Source organism: Juglans regia, chromosome 12 (genome assembly GCF_001411555.2).
Source record: "Juglans regia cultivar Chandler chromosome 12, Walnut 2.0, whole genome shotgun sequence".
Classification (NCBI taxonomy): domain Eukaryota; kingdom Viridiplantae; phylum Streptophyta; class Magnoliopsida; order Fagales; family Juglandaceae; genus Juglans; species Juglans regia.
Window position 1 is genome coordinate 11,343,283 of NC_049912.1, and position 27,100 is coordinate 11,370,382.

At 41.8% G+C, this 27,100-nt stretch overlaps 1 protein-coding gene across 2 annotated transcripts; it reads right to left on the minus strand.

The window, feature by feature from the left end:
- Positions 1-5,269: 5,269 nt before the first annotated feature.
- On the minus strand, positions 5,270-26,754 carry LOC108992465 (RNA-binding protein with multiple splicing). Of its 2 annotated transcripts, none has more exons than XM_018967032.2 (9): positions 26,441-26,752; positions 26,133-26,312; positions 25,973-26,048; positions 25,045-25,174; positions 24,748-24,859; positions 18,545-18,636; positions 18,352-18,421; positions 18,162-18,244; positions 5,270-5,750 (listed from the first exon to the last, which is right to left on the minus strand). In XM_018967032.2, exons 1-9 carry the CDS (start codon positions 26,585-26,587, stop codon positions 5,654-5,656), a joined length of 987 nt encoding a protein of 328 aa, XP_018822577.1. In that variant the 5' UTR covers positions 26,588-26,752; the 3' UTR covers positions 5,270-5,653. The 2 variants fall into 2 exon arrangements, with proteins under 2 accessions (XP_018822577.1, XP_018822578.1); XM_018967033.2 differs by lacking the exon at positions 5,270-5,750 and adding an exon at positions 13,769-13,814 and having other exon boundaries at positions 18,132-18,244; positions 26,441-26,754.
- Between the last annotated feature and the right edge of the window lie 346 nt (positions 26,755-27,100).

Below are 27,100 nucleotides of genomic sequence, written 5' to 3' on the forward strand. Positions count from 1 at the left end.
TTTATCTTTTCAGTATTTTTTTTTACAGATTTGGACTTGGGCTTTGGTGATCATATTTATGTAGTTATATTTATATAGTTATATCCCGATCAAAGATGTGGGATAAGTACCCTTTATTCTATTAGTACTTATCCATCATCTCTCAAACGTTTATAATTTATTATCCAACTGAAATTAATCGAATTATACAGATTCATACCATCATTCTTCTCTATATATACATACATCATACATGCATGAATATTATTCACACACATTTAAATACATGTATCTAATCTGGTGATGGAGTTAATCCAAGTTAATTAGCTCGAAGTACTACCTTTGATGGGCATAAAATAATCACCCCAATGACACCTGACTAAAGTTTAAAGACCCCACATGAGAAATTAAAGGCATATTGGTCACCATCAGTTTTTAATTTTTCATTTTATTTTGTATTATATTAAATGGACCACCAACATAAGCTTGTCCTTCGATTTCAACAATACAAAACATTAACAAGTAATTTATTATATATTTCCCACCATATAATTTTGCCGTCCAAATACATTTCGATCTGTTAGAAATGTAAAGAAATAAACAGTCCGACTCCGAACGAAATTTGGAGCTCCGATCGGTAATCGGAGTTCCGATCGGAGGTCGGAGCTCCTATCTGATGTCGGAGTTCCGATTGGAAGTTGGAGCTCCGACCTCCGATAGGAGTCGAACTCCGACTCCAATTTGGAGTCGGAGTCGGAGGAACAATTTGGCTCCGACTCTTGTCGGTGTCGGAGGTCGGAAACTACAACTCCGACTCTGTCAGAGTCGGAGCCCAGCCCTAGTGGTAATACAGACCTAAGCGTGTTTTATCATATGTTATGTCATGATGTATGCAGTGACATGGACCTAAGCGTGCTCTACCAAATGTTATGTTATGATTATGTGGTGCAATGAACCTAAGCGTGGTTCACCATATGTTATGGTGCAGTGACATGATGTATACAGTTGGACTGATGCACATATGTTATGATGACCACTAAGTAAGTGAAAGACAATATTAAAAAGTCATGTATGAATAATATGAAATGCATGGAGTGAATCACTCATCCATCCATGTTGCACGTATTGACATGATTATGTTTAGTTCCGCCTAAGTTACCAATAAATTATTTGTATGCCATATGTTTGTATGACTATGCATGAAAATCTTCAAAGTCAAACCAAATGTTAAGCTAAGTTGAGTTTACATTATGATGTGCTATTATTAAGTCTTCGACTGATTTGTTTCTTTGTTCATGTTTTAATGTCCCAGATGATGATTGCATGGATACAGAGTAGGAGTGCCAAGAGTAGATTATTCTTCAAGAGACTTAGCCCTTGAATAAGTGTCATTTCCACATGGGTTTAGTTATGCTTAGACATTTGAATAAGTGTTGTTGTCACATATGACTAGTTTATGTTACTTTATTATGTTTTAGCTTTTACATTATGAAACCTGTTATGCTAGGTAGGTTTTATGATTCAATAAATGATTTATTTTTTTATGATGTCAAATCTCTTTATCGGGCATTATGCTACAAATGTACAAAATATTCTAGATCTACGAGAATGGGTGTTACATTATGTGTGGTGTCTTCGAGTTTTTTGACTAGCCAGGGGTAGATGCAATTTGCATCCAAAAAAGTAGAGAGATTGCCCAGGTTGATCCTATGTGTTGTCTTCAAGTTTGTTGACAAGGTTGCATTATTCCTCGTGTCAAGTGATTTGAAATTGACGAATCAGCTTGCACATTGATCGGGTAGAGTGATTCCCCACATTTAACGATGGAATGGTTCCCAGCTTGGTGCTTAAACAATGAGATATGATGCATTTTATGAGTTTTGATAAGAGGGTGGCTCCTTGCCTTGATAATAACTATGCATATATGAGATTTGCTCAGATGGTGATTTATCACCATGCTTGTATAATTGTGTTACTCACCATAACTATGACTACATATATTTCTGTAGGATGGTGATTATTCGCAATGGATAAATATGTGTTCACAAATCAGTTTACATGAAACATGCATGCATATTCATCACCATTTTCTCTCATTGGTAGTACTATCATAGATGTTTAACCTACCTACGACTATGTTTACCTAAACCATAGACATTGATGCAGATGTAGCCCAAAAGGAGTTTCCCGAGGAAGGAGGACTGATCCCACCTAAATCGTAGAAATGCAGGCCTCTCTCCATTATTAGTTATTTTTATTTTGTTCAGATGTATTTTTATGTTAGGCAAGGAATCATGTTTGGTTCATTGTGGCTAGATGTGAACGATGAACAATTGGTGATGTATAATATTATTTGGGAAATAACAATAACATATGGATGTGATTATTATTAATGGATGACCTCTTATACAATTAGCATTTAGTCTTTGACTAAATCTTTACTTATTTCACTGCGACTTATTTTTTTAATGCATATTTGATCCATGATTATGCACCTAGACCAACAGTAACCACCAGGGTGTTGCTGACTAGCTGGCATCTTTGGCACCATGAATCCTTGACAGGCTCTTTACCGAGGAACGGATCGCCATAGCACATTTTTCTAGGTCTATTGAGGGAACATAACAACTTTCATGATTAAGTATGTGAGATTATGCAACGGTATGGCACCAATGTTCTAGTAAGGTTTACTACAATATCATGGGGCATCTGGAAGTGTAGAAACTTTTTGAGTCCATAATAATGCAAGCTTAACCCTGGGGAGGTCATTGAAAATTGCATTGCATATGTGGACAGTTTCCACATGGTGAAACAAAATCAGTTTGTTTGTGGAAAATATGTGTGAGCACCGACATAGTCGGAATTTGATTCCCCTAAATTCGACTTCGACTCCAACTTTGTCAGAATCTAGATTTAAACTGACTCCTTCCGACTTGTGTAGGTTCTGATCCAACTCTGACTACGATTTGTCAAAGCGGAGTCAGATTTGGGTGTTTTTAAGATTTTTTTTTTAACTTCATATTTGGCCCACTTTTTAAAAGAATTTTTTATGGAAGAGATTGCTCACAAATCATTCACTGCTAATTCATTTTCTCGGAGTCAGATTTGCTCAGCCCTAGTGGAAGAAATTGCTCACAAAAATGGAAACCACCTTCGAATGAAAAAGTTTATTAAATTTCGATGGAACAACATTCAGCTCTTTATAGAAGGTAGGAGTGGGGGGCTATCTTACGAGGTTGATAACACTGCTCTGTGATGGTACCAGATCCTAGACTTCATTTGAAATTTCTCATGTTATATATATACACACACACACATATATATATAAACTGTAACTCGGCGATATGAAGTAAATCTCATCTGATGTATCCGAGAGATCAATTGCATATGAAATAAGGTAGAACAGTGACTGTCATGATTGACTTTCTGCTTGGTATTGCTGGCGATGCTCCACCAGATCCCACAATGAGCCTTAATTATCATGTGAAGCATTTTATCATCCAAGTGAGTGAAATATGAGTAATGCTATACACTACTCTCATCATATTTTAATCATACTACCTAATATGTAGCACATTCATTACCATTAGATGATAAAGAAAAATGTAATAAATGATAATTTAATAGTGATAAATATGCCACATCTTACTTAGCGGTATGAAAATGTGATGATAATATAGTGTATAAAATTTTTCGACTGCATTGAATTTAACACAAATTGCGCAACGTGAGTTTTCAAACGTGAGCTTGTCTACTATATTAGAAAGAAAACCACCACCCCAAATTGGTACTGGTCCACAATTTGCGACGTCATACAATTTGGACAATCAGAACTTTACAAAGGTTGTACATTACAACGCCCTAATCATCTGAACATGCAATACATCCATTTAGATCATTCGCATACTACATTGCAGAATAGGTATCAATTTATCAATTTCGAAATGTTTTCCCGTATGGCTGTAACATTTGCTTGCATGGCTTCATAGGAACACACTTCACATTGCCACCATAGACAAATTGTAGTTCCTGATTTCATTTCATTTCAGTTTTTTACCCTGTAGTCGGTGCGTTTATATTATTGACTTTCTCCTACATTTATTCAGCCACACTGGATCATTTCAATGGCCCGAATTTGACCAAGATTGCGTTTGGATAGTGAGGTAATCAAAAATATTTTGTAAATAGTAATTAAAAAAGTAAAGATAGAATATTGAATAGTAGAGGAATATTATCAACTACCCAAACTAGCCCTAAATCATTATTCCCTTAACATGTAATGCTCTTGTTTTTTACATCGCTAATCTCAGCCATCTTCGATCCATTAGCTGTAAGTTTGAACTCGCCAACATGGTCAATGAGAATTCTTTTTCCCCAACCCAATTCTTACCAGTTTCATAAAGCTATCGATAAATTGGAAAAATATTGGAAAGAGCGTCAAGAAAGGGCAGTGTGGTTTGTCATGATGGCCCAAAGGGATAAACCCCCAACCTCTCACGCATCACACCCATACGCGCGCACGTACACCCCTGTAAACTATATGTTTACCGAAGAACACCAAAGCTCAGATAAAGAGAACCAAGGATAATTTCAGACCCATCAAAAAGAAAATGATTAAAAAAGAAAGAAAGAAAGAAAGAGAACCAAGTATAATGTAATACCTATTTTTTAATTCTTAAAGTGAAACACTAGCAACTAAACAATACCTTACTCTGAACTTATATGTTCCCAACTTGAGGAAGCAGACTTTACTCCCAATATTAAAGCTACTATACTTATACACAATGAAATTCCAGCAACCAGTAAGAAACGGGCGGAATAGGTTCCTTCCAACAATGAACCCCATGGCTCTTATTACTGCCAAGGCAGCTTAACTTAAATTTCCAGAAAAGGTTTGACACAAAAAAGCAGTTAACCACCACCACGTGTTTGACAGTAGTCCGCCCTATTAAAGTCAAATTACCTGAATCAAAAGCACCTGCAACACTTGAAATCCTCAAATGTTTGGAAGCTTTGTCATTTTGTATGCAAAATCCTGTATAAATCAGACAAAATAATTCTCGACATTCTTTGCATAGCTATGCTTTGAGAAGCTTGAATGTTAAAGCAGCATTAGCTAACCTTTGCTTAATCAATGAGCTAAGGACTATTGAATATGTAGGGAAAGGCTGGGGGTATGGTTGTTATGGAAATGGTAATGGCGATGATGAAAGGGAAACATGATTAGTGGTGTGAGTCTCTAGATATTTCACATGCACCATGAATTCCTAGGTCACCTTTAAAAGTCAGATTAAGTGAAATACCTAATAAATTAAAATAGATAACATAGAAAGATGTTGAAGCATTCCTAGTGTTGGTGTACAGAAAAGTCAATATGAAAGTAGAGAAGTCAATGAGGGGGAAAAGCAGGCAAATCCCACAAAACCACAGACCAATGCACTTCTACAAATGATATCAATAACTGAGCCACCTATTACATGATCCAGGCACTTCAACATGCTGAGAAATGCATGTCCTCGATAGCTTATAACATGACCAAATGGTATGTTCATGATGCCAGTACGTGCAACCATTAACATGCGGGGGAGATGCTAATGTTGATGACTTGATTATGAAATGGATGCATTCAAAAGCTGCACGGAGCATAAAGAACAGAGAGTACATCCCCTTCAAGCTACTGGTATGTCATAGCTGGCAGAGCTCCATTACTACCAGGGGCGGCAACATGGTGGCTACCATCCTTCCTTTTCCCAAAGGGGTTCTTTGAATATGTATATACATGTCAAGAAAATCACATAAATGCAGTAAAAAAAAGAAGTAACAGCATTAAAAATGTCACAAGCAAACTTTGCAAACTCCAGAGAGAGAAGCCTGCTGCTAAAAGGAAAAGAAAAAAGAAAAATCTAGAGTGAAGTTCTTTTGATGAATCCTTGATAATTAAATCATATAAAACCATGCACAATTCTCCTAAATATTAATGATGTTTGAATTCAATTACTTTGTACTGAATTGTATGGTTTTGTTTGGATTGTTCTGTATGGAGGTTGTTGTGTTCCGTTTGAAGCATGTAATAAGTTAACAGATTGTTAGCTGCCATGGACTCTAATTTTGCTGGTATGAATGAAATTGTATTCATCTCCAAATTCTGCACAAACTGTGTGATATGATAATGCCGATAGATCAAAATGGTTATCTCGTCCACTTATTAAGGGATAATTAATGCTTATCTACATCCTCAGCACCTCTATAAATAACACCTAAAGGTAAACAAATAATGCATGATTATTACTTATATACTTATATTGAGATTACGTCTCTCTAACTTAGGCATCCAGTGCCGCTCCCTCCTCCATTGCAAGTCATCTGAGTAGTCAGTAGTGCGAAACACATCATTTACAGTGGCATTGTCTGTGGGATCTGTATAGACTTCAGCGTGATTTTCACATGCCAACTACTACACAATCTCAAGCAACCTGCGATCAAGAGATGAATGCAGCGGAGGTAAATGCAAGGCTGGCAGAAGCCGAGAAGTTGAGAAAGGCTGTGGCAATAGTGGAGCAGTTACAGAAGGAGAATGAAGAGTTGAAGCGGCAAAACGCTGCTACACCACATGTCCAGAATGAACAAGTGGAAGGACATGCACACAGCGCAAGAGGCATGAACGGTGAAGAGCTGGAAAAGAAGAGGTTACATGACGAACTACGTAGCCTTGTTGACAAATATGTAGAACTGCTTAACTGAACCGACCTTCCTTACAACGAGGAAGTAATGGCAGTGCCCCTCCCACCAAAGTTTAAGGTTTCTTAGATCGACATGTATGACGGGTCGCGGGACCCTATAGATCACCTGGAGAACTTCAAAGTGCACATGACTCTCCAAGGCTTTCCTGAAGAGGTGGCTTGAAAGGCTTTCTTGTTAACATTAAAGGGAATAGCACGTGGTTGGTTTGGGACTTTGCATCCAGGATCCATTGGTAGTTTTGAGGAATTAGCCAAGCAGTTCCTAACGCAATTCATGGCAAGTAAGAGGCGCCGAAGACCAGCCGCCTTTCTACTCACCATAAAACAAAGAGAAGGAGAGAGCCTGAAAGCATATCTAACCCGCTTCAAAAGAGAGAAGTTGACCACGGATGATCAAGACGAAAAGATTACACTAGCCGCCCTCTTGGTGGGGCATATGTCCTCAAAGCCCCTTCATGGCTGAGTTGGCCAGGAAGACCCCTCCACCTTGAGGGAGTTCAGGGATAGGGCAGACGACTTCGTTAATGTTGAGGACACGTTACATGCTCTTTTGGAGCCCAAGAAACAGGAAGTAAAGTCAGAGATTAAGAGCTCAAACGGCGCCAAAGACAAAAAGACCGGGCAGGGTCATCAAGATGGGAGGCATGAAAGATACTCCAATCAACGAGGGCAAGGGCACCACCTCATCCACAATAATCTAAGTGTCAAGAAAACGATCAGGAGGCAAGAAAGGAAGCACGCTTGCCGACGAGAGGGCAACGCTATTGCAAGTACCACCAATTGGACACTCATTGGACAGAAAACTGTTCGACATTGAAAAATAGGGTTGCCAGCCTGGCAAGAAGCAGGGAGCTCAAACGAATGTCGGCCGAGTATCTCAAGCCTACAAGAGAAGAAGGTCGTGAGCGTGAACCTAGAGGACACCTAAACACCCCAAACTAAATCCCACCCCTACCATCTCATTCGGAGATGAAGACAGCCAAAAGGTACCCCCACCATGACACCTTGGTCGTCACCCTCCTGATAGCCAACTACACAACTAGACTGGTTCTAGATGATAACGGGAGCTCAGCCGACATCTTATTCTAGGATGCTTTCATCAGAATGGGCATTAGCCCTAATAGGTTACGCCTTTCGCCATCTCCCCTGAAGGGGTTCTCAGGAGAAGCAGTCCAACCCATGGGTGCCATCGCGCTGCCAATCACAATTGGCCAAGGCACTCACATAGTTACCACCACGACGGATTTTATAGTGGTTAAGGCTTCGTTGTCGTACAACACCATATTGGGGAGACCAACCCTGAACAACTTAAAGATAGTCACCTCTACCCACCACTTGAAGATGAAATTCCAGACAAAAACAGGCGTCGGCAAGGTTCGTGGAGAGCAAATCCTGGCCTGAGAATGTTACATTCAGGAGCTGAAGGCAGGTCACCTAACGTGTGTCACGGTCGGTCTAAACAAAAGGTCACCACCCCCGCCTTTGGTAGAAATTGGCCAAGACAGAGAATCGAGAGACGAGAACTTGATGCAGGCCGAGGCAAATGAACCACTAGAAATGGTAGCCTTACATCCAGAACGCCCAAACACCACGACAAGGGTCAAGACGAGACTCCCGCCGAAACACAGAGGCGCATTGAAACAATTGTTAATCAAATACCGAGATGTGTTCACCTGGAGCCACAAAGATATGTCAGGGATTGACAACGCCATCATAGAGCACATGTTGTGCGTCAACCTGGAGGCCAAAAAGGTGCCCCAAAAGAGAAGGTCATTCAGTATGGGGAAGTTCACGGCCATAGCTGAGGTGATGGACCGTCTCTTAGCGGCGGAATTTATAAAAGAAACGTACTACCTAGAGTGGCTCTCCAACGTGGTACTCGTTAAAAAAACTAACGGGAAGTGGAGAATGTGTTTAGACTTCACTAACCTCAACAAAGCCTACCCCAAAGACAGTTTTTCACTACCACGAATCGATGTCATTGTAGATGCCACGGCAGGATACAAAGTTTTGAGCTTCATGGAAGCGTATTTGGGGTACAATCAGATCTAATGAATAAGGCGGACAACGAGAAAACGATATTCATCACCGACAGAGGCCTTTATTTTTTTTTTATAAGTAATAACTTTATTAATATCAATGTAATAGGCATAGCCCGAGTACACAGGAAGTATACACAAGAAACACCTAATACATTCTAGAACTTAGAAAAACGAAGACAAGAACGCGTTTACAGCCCCTCCCTTCAGTACAATAGCAAAGAACCAACTAAGTAGAGTGCTTATAAAAAACTTCCAAAATGCATCTCTATTGCGTTCCCGATCATTAAAGCACCGCTCATTTCTCTCCCACCAAATACACCACATAATACACAAAGGCAACATTTTCCAAGCAGCTGCCACTTGGGAACATGCATTTGAAAGTTGGTCCAGCATGTTGGTCCCTGCCCTGTCTTCTTAACTCCACTGAATACAACTGTCTAAAAAAATCAGTAACCTCCTCTACTTCCCAATCCTGGACAGATTTGGAGAAGCCTACATCCCAAAGCACCACTCCATTGGAAGATACCATCACGTCGGAAACTGAAGCTTGCTTATTAGTTGCCAACCTGAAAACAACCGGAAATGCTCGATACAATTCAATATCCCCACACCAAACATCAGACCAAAATCTGATTTTTGAACCATCACCAACCGAGAAGTTAACTTGTTTTAGGAAGCGACCCCAACCTTTCCTAATAAACTTCCATAGACTCACTCCATACGAATCCCTGCTCTCCGTGGTACACCATCCTCCCCAATCACTACCACACTTACGATCAATCACCCCCCTCCACAATGCTTCCTCTTCCCCATGATATCTCCATAGCCACTTCCCCAACAATGCCTTATTAAAACTACATAGACTATGAATACCCAGACCTCCATCAGCAATCGGACAGCAGATTTTTTTCCAGCTTACTAAGGGAATTTTGGTCTCCTCTCCCAAGCCTCCCCAAAGAAAATCTCTATATAATTTTTCAATACGGTTGGCCACACCAACTGGTAAAGGGAATAAAGATAGGAAGTAAGTAGGGATATTAGAGAGAGTACTCTTTATAAGAGTAATCCTATCCCCTTTAGATAAGTAAGTCCTTTTCCAAGCTCAGAGGCCTTTATTGTTACTGAGTGATGCCCTTCGGGTTGAAGAACATTGGGGCAACCTATCAAATGCTGGCCAATCGGATGTTCAAGCATCAAATTGGGAAAACTATGGAGGTGTACATAGACGTCTTACTAGTGAAGAGCAAGGAACCTGCCCAGCACCTAGCAAACCTTAGAGAATCATTTGCGGTGCTACACAAATACAAGATGAAGTTGAACCTAGCTAAGTGCGCCTTCGAAGTCAACTCGGGAAAGCTTTTGGGCTTTATTGTCCCAGAGAGAGGTATTGAGGTGAACACCGAAAAGATCAACGCCATCTTAAATATGGCGCCACCAAAAAGTATTAATGACGCCCAACGGCTGGCAGGTAGAGTAGCCGCCTTGAATAGATTTGTATCGAGGTCTACGGACAAGTGTCTTATTTCTTTAGGGTCCTGCGAAAAGCACCCATGGAATGAGTATTTGGCCAACCCACCTCTATTAAAACATCCCAATCAAGGGACATTTTATGTGTGTACCGATGTCCCCCCTCACGCCGTCTCGACGATCTTAATCAAAGAAGAAGCAACACAAGCGCCGGTATACTACACTAGTCGTGCGCTAAGAGGAGCCAAGATCAGGTCCTGCAGATGGAAATGATGACATTTGCACTGGTGACAGCCGCCAGGAGGTTACGACCGTATTTTCAGACCCACCCAATAAAAGTACTAACAGAGCAGCCCCTCGACAGAATACTACAGAAACCGAACAGTTCAGGAAGATTGATTGCATATTCGATAGAGCTCAGCAAGTTTGATATCGACTATGTGCCCAGAAGTATAGTGACGGGGCAAGCCCTAGCAGACTTTGTTGCCGAATTCACCGATTTTCTAGCGGATATTGAAATGGCTCATCATAGCCAACCCTAGGTAGTGTTTGTTGACGAATCCGCTGCCAGAAGGGAGGAGGTATAGGGATCTACATCGTTAACAAGGCAGGTCAGGAGTACTACTACATGGTCACGCTTATTCAAGACCACCAATAATGAAGCTAAGTATGAGGCCCTAATAGCATAACTCTCAAATGCGAAGACTCTAGGCGCCAGCGACATCAAAGCCAAAGCCGACTCTCAAATAATGGTAAACCAAGTAAATGGAGTTTACACAATGAAAGGGGAGACTAAAAAAGTACCTAAACCAGGTGCTAGAAATCCGCGACCAGCTCGCTTATTTTTTGTCTTGGGCAAGTACCAAGGGCAGATAACGCAAAAGTGGATAGGCTAGCCAAAGCCACCTCTACAAGAGGTGGCACGGACCTGCCTTGCGAAGTAGAAAGGAGGGTGATAGAGATGCCAGCAATCGGAGTACAGGTGAACCACGTTGCAGAGGGGAAGGAGGCGGCAAGGAAAGTTAAAAGGAATGCGGCGCAGTTTGTTAAAGTTGATGAAATCTTGTACAGGAAGGGCTTCGCCACCCCCTACTAAGGTGCATCTTGCCCCAGGAAGCACAGATAGTCTTGGCAGAAATACATGAAGGCGTCTGCGGCAACCATTTGGGCGGAAAAGCTTTAGCAAGGAAAGCCCTCAGGGTGGGCTACTATTGGCCAACGCCTTAAGAGACGCCAAACAACTTGCAAAAAAGTGCACTCAATGCCAAGTCTATGCTCTCGTTACACACTATCCGCCTAAGAAACTGCTCTCCATTACTGCCCCATGGCCATTTGCCCAATGGGGGGTTGATCTGGTCGGTCCCTTCCCGCTAGGGAAGGGCGAGGTAAAGCACATAGTCGTCGCAACGGATTACTTCACTAAATGGGTGGAAGCATCGCCCCTCACAACCATAACAACAAAGACTATCACCAGATTTCTGTGGAAGAGCATCGTGTGTAGGTTTGACATTCCCAACAGTATAATCTCCAACAACGGGAAGCAGTTAGACTCAGAGCATTGCAAAGAATGGTGTCAAGAGTTGGGCATCCTGATAAAATACTCGTTACCAGGACACCCACAAGCCAACAGACAAGCAAAGTCAACAAACAAGTCCCTCATCAGGATCTTAAAGAAAAAGCGCGGCATCAAGAAGGGAGAATGGGCGGAGAAGCTCCTAGGAGTCCTATGTGCCTATAGGACAATCGTGAAGACCCCAACAGGCGAGATGCCATTCACCCTGGCCTTTACAAGCGAAGCAGTCGCTGCAGTAGAAGTCGGCATGCCCACATATTGGACCAGCCACTTCAACCAAGTTGAAAATAAGGCACTTGAGCAACACCTCAACCTACTAGAGGAAAAAAGGGAAGAAGCGGAGATCCAAAACATCCTTAACAAAAAGAAGGCTGAGCGCTACTTCAACAAGCGAGTCAAGCCCAGGTCTTTCAAAGTAGGCGACATGGTACTGAAGGAAACGGGAGTGACAACCCAAGACGAGGAGGGGAAACTCAGCCCGCGTTGGGAAGGACCTTACATGGTCGTCGCCACCAACAAACCAAGTTCCTACCGCCTGAAGGACAGTCAAGGAAAGGATTTGCAGCACCCTTGGAACACCAAGCATTTGAAGAGGTTTTACCCTTAGATATTTTGTAAAATTTATGTTTTTGACAAGTGACAAGTCAATAAAGACAGATGGCTGTTTAGTTCATGCATTTAATAACAGTTAACCACCAGCATCGAGTCCAAAGACTCACGGTGCAATGAATGGGCGTGGAGGTTAATAGACCCCACGACCCCCACAGTTAGCCACCATTGTCGAGTCTAAGGACTGGCGGTGTAACGAATGGGTGTGGAGGTTAATAGACCCCGCGACCCCAACAATTAGCCACCAATGTCGAGTCTAAAAACTCATGGTGCAACAAATAGGCATAAAGCCTTGAAGACCCCAAGGCCCCCATTAAGTCTAAAAGACTCACATCAGAAAGGGACGCATCAACATTGAATCAATAAAAAGGCCAAACCAAGGGCCAACATTGTCAAACAAACAAAACAAGAGTAAAGTAAACAACATCAACAATGAGGAGGTCATTCAGCGAGGAAATATTATTTTTGAGACGACAACGTCCTAGTAGGCTTGGAGGAAGAAGGCGAGGCAAGAAAGGCGTCAAGCATATTGTTGCTCCCCAGGGCATCCACAAATTGGCACGATGCCGTGTCAAGTTTGAAGATGCTTAGGTCCAACCTCCTTAGGTCTACCTAGGGGTTTGCCAGCAAATGGGCCTGTAGGCAAGTCATACCAGCCCCATAGCCATACCTGAAGGCCCGATCTCTAACAGCCCTGACGGCGGCCACCTGAGGATGCAAACAAATCAACTCACCATTGGCGGAAGCCAATTGGGACTCCAACTCATGTAGCTTCGCCTTCTGTTCTTTCACCGAGGTGTCCAAGCGCATCATGGTTCTCGTCGTCTTATCCAGCACGGCGTCGGTGTCCTCCCTGTTCTTCTTGTAGGCGGCAAACCTCAACTCCAACCTTTCATAATTCCCTTGTGCCTCGGACGCTTGAAGGTTGAACTGCCTACACTCCTCTCCATGTGATGCTTTCACCTCTAACAGCTCAAGGGCGAGTATCTTGCGCTCCTCAAAGGAAGACAATGCTTGAGCAGACCCCCGACAGCGCTACTCAGCCTCTACCAGCGACCGCTGAGAGGAGGCCAGCGCCTCACTCAAGCAGGATACTTGGGCCTAGCAAATGCCCATTCTGATTCTACCAACTGCAGAGCATAACTGTCACGAGCTTGGAGGGATTGGGCGCGAAGCAATTCACCGCAAAACTCACACGACTCTTCGTGGAGAGACTCAAGGTCGGCTTCTAAGGCACGAATGCGCCCATCAACCTTATTCCAAGTAGCACTCCACCTCAGTCTTCTCGACCAAAAATCGAGCTATCTCCTTCTTAGCGAAGGACCCACAGATCCGCCTCTCTCGCACCTCATCTTCCAAGTGGGCACAATCATTCAAAATCCAAGCCGCCAAGTCATCCACGCCCTGCACAACATAAAGGCCAAATGCGATGGTCATTACAAGAAAGAACACTATCAAATAACAAAATCAGGTAGAAAGGAGGTCAATACTGGGGACAAGAGATTCTTCAGACATTGTGACATCTTCGCTACTAGCCCTAAGGAAGGGGGACACTTGGGCATAGTCCCCTCAACCCCACTTGCTCTGGCCGTATCAGTTCCCCCTAATGAGGAATGCACCAAAGGCAGGAAAGGGGCAACTGGAACTTCCAACTCAGATACAAATGCAGTGTGGCCTTCACCTTGGCCCCCTTCCCCATGGTCGCCAAAACTCTCGTCGCCAACATCCAGATCAGCTTCGTCTTTCTCTTCCCTCACCGCTTAAGGAAAACGGAGAAGGGGAGGGAATAGAGACCCTCTCTTGATCCCTCAGCGGGGTTTCACCCCCTGAGATGGTCGCAGGAAGGGAACTCAGCGTGGAATCTTGCCCCCCACAAGTTTCAATAGCTGCAAGTGTGACCATCCCGAACACACCCATGGAAAAGATGTCATAGATGTCTTCAAATATTTCGCCGCCACTAGGAGTCAAAGTCAGGGAGAGAATGGAAGGAAACTCAAAAGGTGAAGTACCTGTTGAACTGTACCCCTTAGGGGGCAAGTCAAAATCAAAGGTCGTCACTAAGTCAACGAGGGCTTGCCCCATGAGCCTATTGAGGTTGTCAAGACCTGGCGATGTTGGCGGCAACACCCTCACAGGAGAACCTCTGGGCGTCTCACTACCAACAGCAACGGTAGAATAAAAAACCACAACCCTTGTTAATTCCACCTCTGCCTCCACGCCGGAGTCTGTAGTCTCACTCGCCGTCTTCACTACGACTAGGGTGCTTCTAGGGAGGGTCAGCAGACTGAGAAGCACGCCTCGTTGCAAGAGGCGCCACAGCCTTAAGTTTACGCCCCCTGACATGGGCCCGGTTGGGCACCACAAGGAACCTATCAATGTCGGCAACGGTCAGAAGTTGCTTGGCCCCCAAGATGCCATCATTCTCTCTAGCCCAATTGAGGACGATATCAATGCAGGAGCGTTCTTTGTCATTTAGCTCCAGCAAGAGACTTTTGTCATAATGGATTTTGCCTCAATTCGTACGAATGAGGAAATCTCGAAGGGGAATTTTAGAGCTGGGAAATTCCCAACCTCCAACAGAAATAAAGAAAAATTTTAATTGCCATTGTTTGGCATTAGAGTGGCGGGGCTCAAACGTTGCCAAGCATCGTGAATGAACACAAAAACTACAGATGTTACCTAGCAATCCCTTGATGGAGTAAAAAGATAGGAATTCTTTGGCGGTCAAGTTTGGGTATGTCTCCCCCAAAGGCTCCAAGGTCATGCGCAAAACCACACACGAGCACAGTAGAACACGCCACGAGTGTGAATGAAGTTGGGTGGCCAACCCCAGAAAATCCAAAACATCATGGACTGGGCGAATGAAGGGGAATCGCAAACCACACGCTAGGGCACAAATCGGTAGAGCAACAGATCCCGCGTACCCTTCCTTATCGACGCATCCTCCCTCTCGGAAGGAGAGCTCCACAGAATCCAAGATGCGACCTCAACTTCGTCAAGTCCCACTCTGTGAGAGTGGAACGCCAAATGAATCCTTCAACAAATGGAGGGGCTCGGTCGTCGGAAGGCTCAACGACAGATTGGAAGGAAGCCCTTGCAGGAGTCTAGGTCGAAGGTTAGTTAGGACTTCGTGAGGAGCCACGACTAGCCATGAAAGAGAATGCGAGAAAATAACAAGAAACTGTGCCCAAGAAAATTAGCGAGGTACCTGGAAATGATGTTTAGGTCCCATGGTAATAAGCCCATGGCTAGAGGACAGGTTCAGCCTATGAGCCCAAGATTAGGGGACTCACAGCCCAAGGAACCCATGGAACCAACTGTGTGATATGATAATGCCGCTAGATCAGGGTGGTTACCTCGTCCACTTATTAAGGGATAATTAATGGCTATCTAAGTCCTCAACATTTCTATAACAGTTCTTCTATAGACAACCGCCGGTGTGGAACCGGCGCGAAACCGACTGACGTGGCACTGCCACGTCAGCTGATATTTTAATATTAAAAAAAAAAAGGCGAGGAAAACAAACGAAATATTCAAAGGAGGGAAATTGAAATTGAAATAAGTCTGTCTACGGCCGTCGTTCTTTGAGCAAAACCAGAGAGTTCCTGTGAAGCCGAAGCATTCCGTCCTTGATCTCCAGCATCGTTTGTTACTGTTGACGGTGGCCTCGGTGCCCAACTGTGGCAAGGAACGGCTCTCGGTTTGGACGACGATACTCTGCCTCCAAGGCCTCAAAACAGAACAGCTCTGGTTTTCGCTCTGGTTTTCGCTCTCGACGGCTAGTTGCTTCCGTCGTGTGTCCTGCATGTTTTGGAGGTGGAAGGTGGTTCGCGGAGGAGCAGACGTGCAGCGGCTTACTCTTAAGTTTGGGGTGACGTTGCTCTGTTTCGGTGTAGAAAAACAGAGGAGGAGGCTTGCATGCGGCGGTACGTGCGCTGAAAGACTGTCTGTAGGAGGCGTGAGATGGTGGCCCTCCGCTTGGATGCTGGTGGCAAAGATACGGCTTGACAGCGGTGTGCGGTTGCGAAAATGGGCCGTTGGTTGTCATCGTGTGCATGGTGCAGTAATGTCGTGGGTGTGGAAGTCGTGTAACGGTGGAGGTTTTCTCTTGTGGTTTTCTGTGGGTCCTGATGCTGGCTATGGAAGAGCACGCAACGGTTCTTACCTACGGTGGTGCGTCCATTACGGATGTTTGCAGCAGGTTGCATATCGTGGTGTTACAAGATGGCTACGGTGATGTTCACAGAGAAGAAAAGAGAGGGAGAGGGAGAACAATGGGGGCGAGGTGGGTGCACGTTTGAAACGTTTGGTTTGGCTCGAAAGGTGGTGGTGTTTGAGTCCGTTACGGATGCCTGGTGCAGGCAGTGGAGAGGGACTAGAAGCAGGGATTCCCGCAAGGGTTGGAGTGACGCCGCGAAGCTACTGGGCGCTACAGAACCGTGAGAAGGGCTTTCGTGGGTTGGCCGTGCGGTGGTGGATTTTTAGAGGTGAGCATCACTTTGTGATGATGAGGGCTGTTTGTGGTTTCTGGGTTGTTTACGGTGAGATGAGTCCCGAGAGAGAGAGGTTAAACAACGAAGGTGATTTTCCAGTGAGCTCGAGAGAGAAATCGACTGAGGAAAGAGAAAGAGAGAGAATGAAATGAAAAGGTGAAAAGAAATAAATTTTTTATGCAACCGGTTACGCGGGGGTTCCCCCAGCCGGTTGCAAGTAGAGTTTTTCTTTCTATAAATAACACCTAAAGGTAACAAATAATGCATGATTATTACTTATATTGAGATTATGTCTCTCTAACTTCGGCATCGGAACTCCTCTGGGCATCCAGCACCGCCCCCTCATCTGTTGCAAGTCATCCAAGTAGTCGGTGGTGTGAAACACGTCATTTACAAACTCCATTTCTGTTTCTGACTAAACAAAACAGACTTAACATTTTAAAACCAAAAGGAAAAAAAAAACTCAGGAATAAATCCCAAAAATCTCTTTCGTTTTAATAGCCCAAAAACGCATACATGTATAGAAGGACTAGTTGAGAAAGGAAGATAAGTGGTGGTAGAGTTTGAAGAGGAGTGAGGAATGGAGGAAGTAAAGGTGTGGAGTTGGGAGAAAAAGGGGTGGTGGTGAGTTCAGTAAAGCATTGATTGAGGGCTGAAAATGTCCGTGGACCTTACTAAAAGTGCCCATTCCCTCTCTCTCTCTCTCTCTCTCTCTCTTAAATATGAGTGCCGTAATACTACATGGTGTCAGTTTGGTTAACAAGAAATATCCTGTTATTTTTGCCACAGTACCCAAGTCAGACCCCAACTAGTGATAGGAAGTCAATTCCTTTCGCTTTTAAGTGCGTTGAACCAGTAGGCTAATCAAATTTTATAACCTATATTAAGCACTTCAACAACATAGACCCTACGATATCAACTCATATGAGCTGACCACATTGACTCCAATCTCAACAAACCCACATGCATAATATAGAGTAAGATCAAGAGGCAAAAGCAATTGTTTTCACTTAGTAGTTTCTTCAATTTCTCTTTGATTAGATCAAGGCAACTACTGGATTCCTTTCTACTTCTTTCAGGGAAATTTTTGGACCTTTGCAACCATAAACTTTAGCTTCTGTGTCTAATAAAAAGAATTATCTATGCACACCCTTACAGAGCTTTTTCTCAATAAAATAGATTCATAATGCAAGAAAAACGTTAAATTCATTAATAAAAGAAATAATACTTATGCAATGACAGAACGTTATAAGGATATTGTATCCGCATGCCAACTGAACCAGAACTGGGGATAACAGCACCCTGCAAACTATGGTGTACATTGGTGGCGCTATTTATGTCCTGCACCAATAATGCAGAAACCAATATGATGCAACCTTCAGACGTTAGAAATATCTAACAAATTTTAAAAAATAACCTAAGTAACACATTGTATTTGAATTACTTACTTCAAACTCAATAAAGCAAACAGTGTGCCTTTCCTGTCTCAAGATCTTCATTTGCTTAAAGCCAGGTTGTCTGCATGACCAAATTTGTGGAATAATTGAGATGACTCCAATAATCATGTTGGCATCTAAAAAGTGATTTATAAATTTTTCAACAGCTAACAGAGTTGGCAGTGATAAGTGGAACATTACATACACGCTAAAAAGGCCCCGCAGTTCTTCCTCATTTATGTTCTCTCCCAAATTACCAATGAAAAGGGTATTGCATGGAGGGTTATCTTTTGCATTCTGTGGTAAAAATAAGAAAATGACAATAAGTAAATTAGAAAGCCTAAGCCTCCGACAACACACTCAACAGAAACACCCAGGTCTGATCCCAATTAAATAACAAGCACCCAAACAGACAACCCATATATAAATGTTTTTATTCCATACACATAATATTCATGGAGATAGATATACAAATTACAAAGCTCCAGTAATAGACTAAATTAGAAAAAATATAGCTAACCTTATGAGCATGACATTACAATTAAATGGGATCTTCATATTTTCTATTTAAAAGGCAAGTATTATATATAAAAAAAATGTATATTACCAGACAATGCATGTATAATAAATAGAGAAGCTATTGACATATGCTATCATCAATGTGGATCGAACCATTTGCTATTTTCCTCGCATTAAAACTCAAATGAAAATGGATTCCTTTCTTCCTTCAGTTTTTCTCATCAACAATCTATTTGAAAAAGGTTTGGAACTTACGGTAAAAAAGTTTTCTTTCACTAAATTAATTTCTTCACAAAGTCAGTGTAACTACAATAAACACATGCTATACAGGAAATTTGGAGGGCAAAGTTGCAAGTTGCAAACTGACTTGACCCATCACTTTAAAATATCAATGACAGAAAAGTTAAAAAAAAAAAAAGAGAGAGAGAGAATAAAAGTAATGAACAAATGACAAATAAGGTACATTTTATAATGATTGTTGGGGAACCCACATCCTCATGTATTTCTGTTTTGCTAAATAATGAAACGGCTTTCCACAAAAAAAAAAGCTACGTGTTGCAACTAAAAATGAGTGGTAACGTAAAAGATCTCATCTGTTAACTAAATATTTTCAAGGCTGTTTTCTCTCCCTCACACACGCACGCACACAATAGGAAGCGTATATCTCATGTTCGTGTTCTTCCATGCCTCTAGAAAACTTTTCAAACCCATACAATATCACCTATGAGATAAACTAGCAACTGTGGTTTGTCTACTAGCTAATAGAGAATACACACTAAACTGCAAAGTGTTTTGCACTTTTCACCACAAATTACCAAAACCGACAGTGTACCTTCAAACTACTAGGAATTGACAAATAAAACTCCATCCAAATTTGACCATTAAGATGGTGAAGAGTAAGATATGTTTGGCAAGTGGGATGAGACACAAAATTCTCATCTCATCATTACAACTTTTTCAAATTCCCACACAAAAATAATAAATAATTCAACTTTTTCAAATCCCAAAACAATAATAATATTAAAAAATAATATTTTAAACTTTCATCTAAAACCAAAAATTCTCATCTCACTATCCAAACCTACTCTAAGAGATGTAGTACAATCTTAGCTAATTGATCTAAATGTAGAGTAATATTTAACAATTGATGATAGTTGAGGGTGCGACTTGTCGCTTTTGGTAATTGGTGGTGTTAAGTGTAAAAAACTTGATAGTTCAGTCTTATAAGTGTGTTTAACCCATATACAATAATCAGAACCATAAAAACTAATATTTTTGTTATAGGAAGAACAATAAAATTTGATAATAATAGCTAACTCTTGTATACCCCATGTACTTGGACTACGCCTATTCTTGTTAATATAATCGCACTAAGGACCCCAGAGACCCTAAGGGATTTCATAGACCGGGCTAACGACTTTGTCAACGCCGAAGATACCCTCCAGGCCTTGATCGCCCCGAGCAACACAAGCGTGGAGTGGGCCGTGAGTGGATCCAAGCGGAGCACCGGCACAAAGACCAATGAGAAGGAGACCAAAACGAAGAAGGGGAAAAACGAAAAAAGGAGCGACGATGGTACCTCTTCAAGGAAAGTGCACACAAACATGCACATATAGACGATGGGAGAAGGACACCCACGTGAGGGCAGCAACCCGCGACCAAAGTGCTCACACATGTTGCACCTACCACGAAGAGAAGGGTCATCGAACCGAAGGCTGTCAGCTCTTGAGGAAGCAAGTCATGGTGGAGATCCACGAGGATGTTCAAGAAGAGGTACGAGGAGAGATATTTGGGCAAGCGGGGGCCAGCCGCCCGTCACCCCCTAGGCAAGTAGGCACAAACAAGCAGGAGCCAAGATGGGAAGGTTAGCGAAGCGAGAGCCCGAGGAGGAGGAACGTGAGGAGAGAAGGAAGTCCGCCGAGATGAAAACCAAACAATGTCCCATTGGGGAACGCATCTGGCAGGAAGGCTAATGCCCGAAGGGCAAGACACGAGGAGGAGATCTTCAACGTTGAGATATCGCCCAAGCAAGCCCGGACTCAAAAGATCCCAATTGTTTCCTTTGATGACACAAATGTGAGGGAGTGATCTTTCCACACGATGACGCCCTGGTGGTAACAATGCTAGTGGCCAAATACACAACCAGGAAAATACTAGTGGACAACGACAGTTCAGCCAACATCCTATTCTGGGAGGCATTCGCCAAAATGGGAATCAGTCAAGACAGACTGCAGCCATCCCCTACACCAATGAGGGGATTTTGTGGCAGGACAGTGCAGCCGCTAGGGTCCATAACGCTGTTTTCTCATGGTCAAGGCTCACTCCTCTTACAAAGCCATAATTGAGCAGCCAATCTCAATGTACCACCTAAAGATGAAGTTCCCAACAGAGAAGGGCAATAGAAGTAGTGTACAGCGAGCAAGTAGTGGCAAGGGAGTGCTACGTGTAGGAATTGCAGGGCAAGGAGTGCATCAAGTATTGGGTGGTATAAAAAACAAAAAAGGGAAGAACAAACATTGCTCTGTTTGCTCTATACAATCAAAAGTGGGGGAAGCGGGGTCCGGAAAAATGTTGGGCATCAAGTCGCACCCCAAAGAATCAAGAGAGTTGCGATCTTCCCTGGTAGGCACAAACCGGGCCAAGTCTAGGATACCAGAAGCGTCATGGGGGTTTGCCTCCAGACATCGAGAGTACCCGCATTTTCAAGCTTGGTCATAGAGAGGCTTGGCCGCCGCAATTTGGGATGTTATCATGGCTAGTTTCTCACAGTCGGCGGGCTCGAGTTTTTTCACCCGCTCCTCACGGGACCTCGACTCTTCCTTGAGCTATAGATGGGACGCGGACAACTCGTGTATAGGTCCTCAACCTACTCCTTATCTCACCAGAGTGTCTTGCTCTGTACCGCCAATGCGTCTTTCTTGGATTGGAGTTCTTGAAAGCAAGTATCTAAGTCGAGTATCTAAGTCGCGATGGATATCTACAGCCTCTACCAGCATGGCAACGTAGTCCAAACAACGCTGCCAACCCTCCCTAGCCTCTTCCTCCAAGCGGAGTGCCCGTGTATGTTCTTGCCCCTCTCTTCTGCAGCAACCCTAACAGCAGCCTCAAGGCGAGATACCTCCTGCCTTAGCACCTCCCTACCCCTTACCAAAGGACGAGACAACTAAGTGACATCCATGCTCTGTGGCGCCTACCTACCGAGAAGCTCGAGGGTGACGGCATGGGAAGCACCCGAAGCGCACATCATCGCCTAGCCACGAGAAAAGACCTTCATCAGTAGAGCCTGTTGATCGGGAAACTTCATCGAAATATGTGGCCGAGGAAAAATCCTACTTGACAGAAGGGCCAGTCGAGTACAAAGAAGCCAAGGATCCATCTTCACTTAGCAACACTGGGTTTTTGCAAGAGAGGCCCTTGGGAGCAGAGGGCTCGGGGCGTGGGTTGTCATCGCCACCGTCCTGAACAGTCCCCTTTGGTCGACAAGAAGCACCAAGTAGAGCCGATGCAGCCGCCTTGTTGCTAGCTCCTGAAGTGGGACCAGTATGCCCTAACACCTCTAGGCACTTGGCGACGACAGCCACCCTGGGGCGCACAAATCCAAATGCCACAGGGCCCCAAGGAATGCAACCTCCAGCTCTTCGTCCTCCTAGTCACGGCTGGCCACCCCCCCGATCGACTGACAAGGTAGTAGTAACGTCCTAGAAAAAGGGCAAGGTAGGCTTCACCTCTACGGGAGAAGATCTAAACTGCCTCGAATCGCCAGAAGATCTAGTGCATTATTTTTTAGCTCATACTAGTATATTATTGAATTTAACTACGTAAGTTCTAGTTATATAAAAATATAACTATACTAGTATATATAATTTTTTTGTTTTTGATAAATACTAGTATATATAATAAATATATAGATAAATACATATTTTTATAACATATATACAATATTGAAGTCGGATTTAGAGTCAAAGGGCAAAGTCAGAGTTGGAGCATAAAGTTAGAGCAAGATCGAATCGGAATCGGAATTGGTCCAGCGACACCTCCATTTTCGACGGAAAAATTAAAAGAATATGAGGCACTAATGGGGGATTAAACTCCAGAATTATACCCCAAATTAGGGGCCAGAAGTCCCTAAACATCACCAAGAACCCAAGGGTAGATTTGCTGGAAATTCCAACATGTGCCCTTTGCATCGTAAATCAATGACTAACTTTTAGAGACCTATCAATTGTAGAATGGTTGGAAGTGAGTGTTGCAAGGCTTAGCACATTAAGATGCATGAAAACAAGGCAAATACATACTACACTAGAAGCAAGTTAACCTACAAGGTATGATGTGATCATCCATAAACGAGATTTATTCTCTCTTAAAATACAAGTGTCAGATAAAGGAAACTAGATCTGTTTCTACTTACAAAAGCATGAATAAAAGATACAAAGACATTAGCATGAGTAAAGTACTTTTATAGTGATGGTTATAAATGTGCTTCCTAGATTGCAATAGAAGTGTCGATACTGTGCAAGCTAGAAAATGAGATAAGCAGCATAGTCATGCCTTTAATAGGTATTGTAAAATGTTATATTTTCGAAAACTATTAAGTTACAGCATTGATATTGAACATTCATGTAAGCCATTTTTTTATGCACCTATGGAATGATACATTATTCAAGTAAAGTTTTGCAAATGATTTGAAGTGATGCATGCGCTATTGGTAATGCTAATATGGTAAAGACTGAATATTATGATATGCAAGTTATGAGATTTATGATTATGCTTATGTTATGAATGATTTAGCTTATGATATGAAAACTATAGGGTATGTTTATATTTTGGTCATATGTTGATGCTTGGTACCAATGCAAAGCTATGGGTGTGTGGACAAGCCACATTGAATACCTTTGAGAAGGTGTGGTCAACCTAGGATAATTACATCCAATAGGATAGCAAAAACCCTTATGGCCAACAGACATAGGATCCACACAACCTTGCACACAAGGGTTAACACATGCTGGCTATTATGGAAGTAGATGTTAATATGACAAGTGTTTGATGATATGTGTGCAAACATTTTACTCTCTCTAAGGATGTTTTCAAAAATAGACCTAATTCAAAACTTCTTACTATAAGATGTGTACTATTACTAAATATTTGACTCAATTTTGCTTTCATGTTTTAAATGTACCAAGTGAAGAGGATGAGGATGAGCAAGTGGGCTAGAACTATTCAATGAGCCTAACTTATCAAAAACTATTCAACGAGTCTATGACTTAGTCAAGTCCTAATAAATGTTGATCACTTAGTGTTAGCTTTTGAATTGTGATGATGTATTGACATCAAACATTTAACTTATTTTTAGTTGCCTAAACTCTGCTGCATTCTGCTTTATCATTTTTTAATAAATGAAGTATGGTTTGAGGTATTAATATTTACGGATCTCTTATAACTTGGTGCTATGTCAAATTGTAACACTCATAAACCTACAAGAATGGGGTGTTACATCCGATGACTATTGAAACCAGATAAAAAGTACATCAGAATTGAAGATACAAGTCATAGTGACCATTGAAACAAGATAAAAAGTGCATCAGAATTAAAGATACAAGTCATAGATCACTCTTGGTAGAATAGGAGAATTTTTTTTTTATAAGTAAAAATTTTATTCATCATAATAGTAATAGGCGAAGCCCATGTACACAGGAGGTATACGAATAGGAGAATTTGTTCAGTAACAACTCATCAACATTGCACAAAATGATTGTATATTGAGATATGAAAGGCAAGTTGAGACAGGTGGTCCATAAGAAGAGTGTATGCACAATAATAAGGTAAAGAATACTTCAAAATAAACTGCTCAAATTGAGATGCAACAACAGAAACCTGCCACATAGCTATTACCTGAACAGGTACATAATTGTTAGGTGCTGGCACGGGAGCGGGAGCAGGCATTGGTACTGGAGGAACTGGGTAGCCTCCATATGGATCATATGGAGGAGGTGGCGCCATAAACCTAGGCCACAGGAGCAAAGCCAAAATGAGACTGAGTAATAAAAAAAACTTGATATGTAGCTACTTATCAAAAATTAATACAAAGATGAAATAATGCTTACAATTACATCTTTCTTAATACTTCTAATCCTTTTCATATCTAATATCGAGGAGATCATTAACAGCAATAGATATTTATTTCCTTACCCATGTGGTCCCCAAATGTGTGCTGGAGGAGGATGAAAGGGAGATGGACTGGTATAACCAGTGTGTGTATAGTCACCACCAGTTCGCAAGCGTTTACTCTGATCATAGGTGCTTGAATCCGCTACTATTCCTGCATATAAGTTGAGATTAGCGAGTTGCAACACGGTACATCAAAATAGCCAAACCATAAAGTATAGACAGGCACAATCTTTCCAAGATGTATAAGATATACATTCCACACAAAAGCAATACTAATTCTTTTCTTTCATTTATCCTTTGTTTCAACAGAACTGGACATACTAGTGATTCAATCAAAACTCTCACCCAGACTGTACACAAACAAGGTCATGTCCCCAAAAATGGTTAGGACCAAGGCTGAAAATTTATTTATCTCACCTAATCAGCAACAACCTGTAGAATACTGCTCAGGTACTTGGGAGCAAGAGGGATGGCGAGCGAGCGAGAGAGAGAGAAAGAGAGAGAGTGTTACAGAATGGTCTCAAGGGATAAGCAAATATAGAATCTCTTGAGGGATTTGACATCTCAAATAATATATTAATTTCTATTACCAGAAAAAGGTTATTGGAAATTTGCAATATTACCAGAGATGATTTGACAACCAAAAAGATAGTAGTTGAACATCGGCACGGGTAGATTTGAATAGTGAGTTAAGATGAGATAGGATGAAAAATGAATAAAATATTATTAAAATATTATTTTTTAATATTATTATTATTTTAGAATTTGAAAAAATTGAATTATTTATTATATTTTGTGTAAAAATTTAGAAAAATTGTAATGATTAGATGAGATTAAATGTTTTTTGCATCCAAACCTAGCCCAAAGCAATATTTCGAACATCTCTCTTATTTCATCCCTCCAAACACAAAATAAAAAAGCAGAAAAAGGTAATAAAAAGCAATCCTACCTCTTTTGATAAAAAGATTTTTCTTGGCCATCTCGGTGTGCAACACCGACTTCGACTCCACATCAAACACCATTTCCTGAACCGACAAAGATAAAAACATTTAATTGAAATCTAAAAGGAAAAAAGGAGCTAGAAATCAGGATAAAACAATTAAAGAAACCTGAAGGGCATCTTTGGCGGCAACAGCAAGCTGAGCAGTAGAGAAGAGAGCGAAACCCATGGGCTTCTCGCCTTTGAAGTTCACCTGTGAAGCCTCGTATCCAGGCAGCCATCTCAGTAGATTCAGTAGCTCTCTCTCTTTCACATCCTCCGGAAGACCCGTGATGAATATTGTACGCACCTATTATCCCAAAACCACAAAATAATAAAATGAATAAATCTTAGATCTGTATATATTTAGTTACATATACCAGAAAAGACCTATTCCCATTATTTAACGGAGCAAAAGCTTTTGGAGAGAGAGAGAACCTCATCAGAGGCGGAGCGGGCGGGGTTGTCTATGACGATAGGGGGAGGAAGAGGAACGGTGGCGGCGACAGAAGGGGGTGGAGCAGGAGGGGCAGTGGCTGCTGGTGCCCACTGCTGGAGGTATGGGTGGATGCCAGTTCCTGCCATCAGGTGATTACTTTGCGAACTAACAACGAAGCAGATGAGATATCGAAAACCCTAGGCTTCGGCTTGAGACTCTTTAGAGTTCTTGAACGAAATGGAACGGAGAGAAAAAAAATGGAAAATAGGGAAAAGAAAAGTAAGGAGAAATGCAACGAAATGAATGGATAGTCGACGTGCTGTGCCCCTATACGTGGAGATAAGTTGAATTGGTTTTTTTCTCCATTTTAGAGCATGTTTGGCTGACGAAATAATAGTAGAATTTTATAAATAATAATAAATTAACTTAAATTAGATTATTTTATTAAATTTTAAAAAATAGAAAATTAAATTAAATAAATTTATTATAAAGTTAAAAAATTATTTAAAATTGATTTCTTAATATTATTTTTATTTTAAAATTTAAAATTAAAACATATCTTGTATTTAAATAATATTTAAAAATAAAATTATGATAAATTTAAGATGAGATGTTTTCAACTCATCTCAACTTTACTATCATAATTGTTAATATCATGT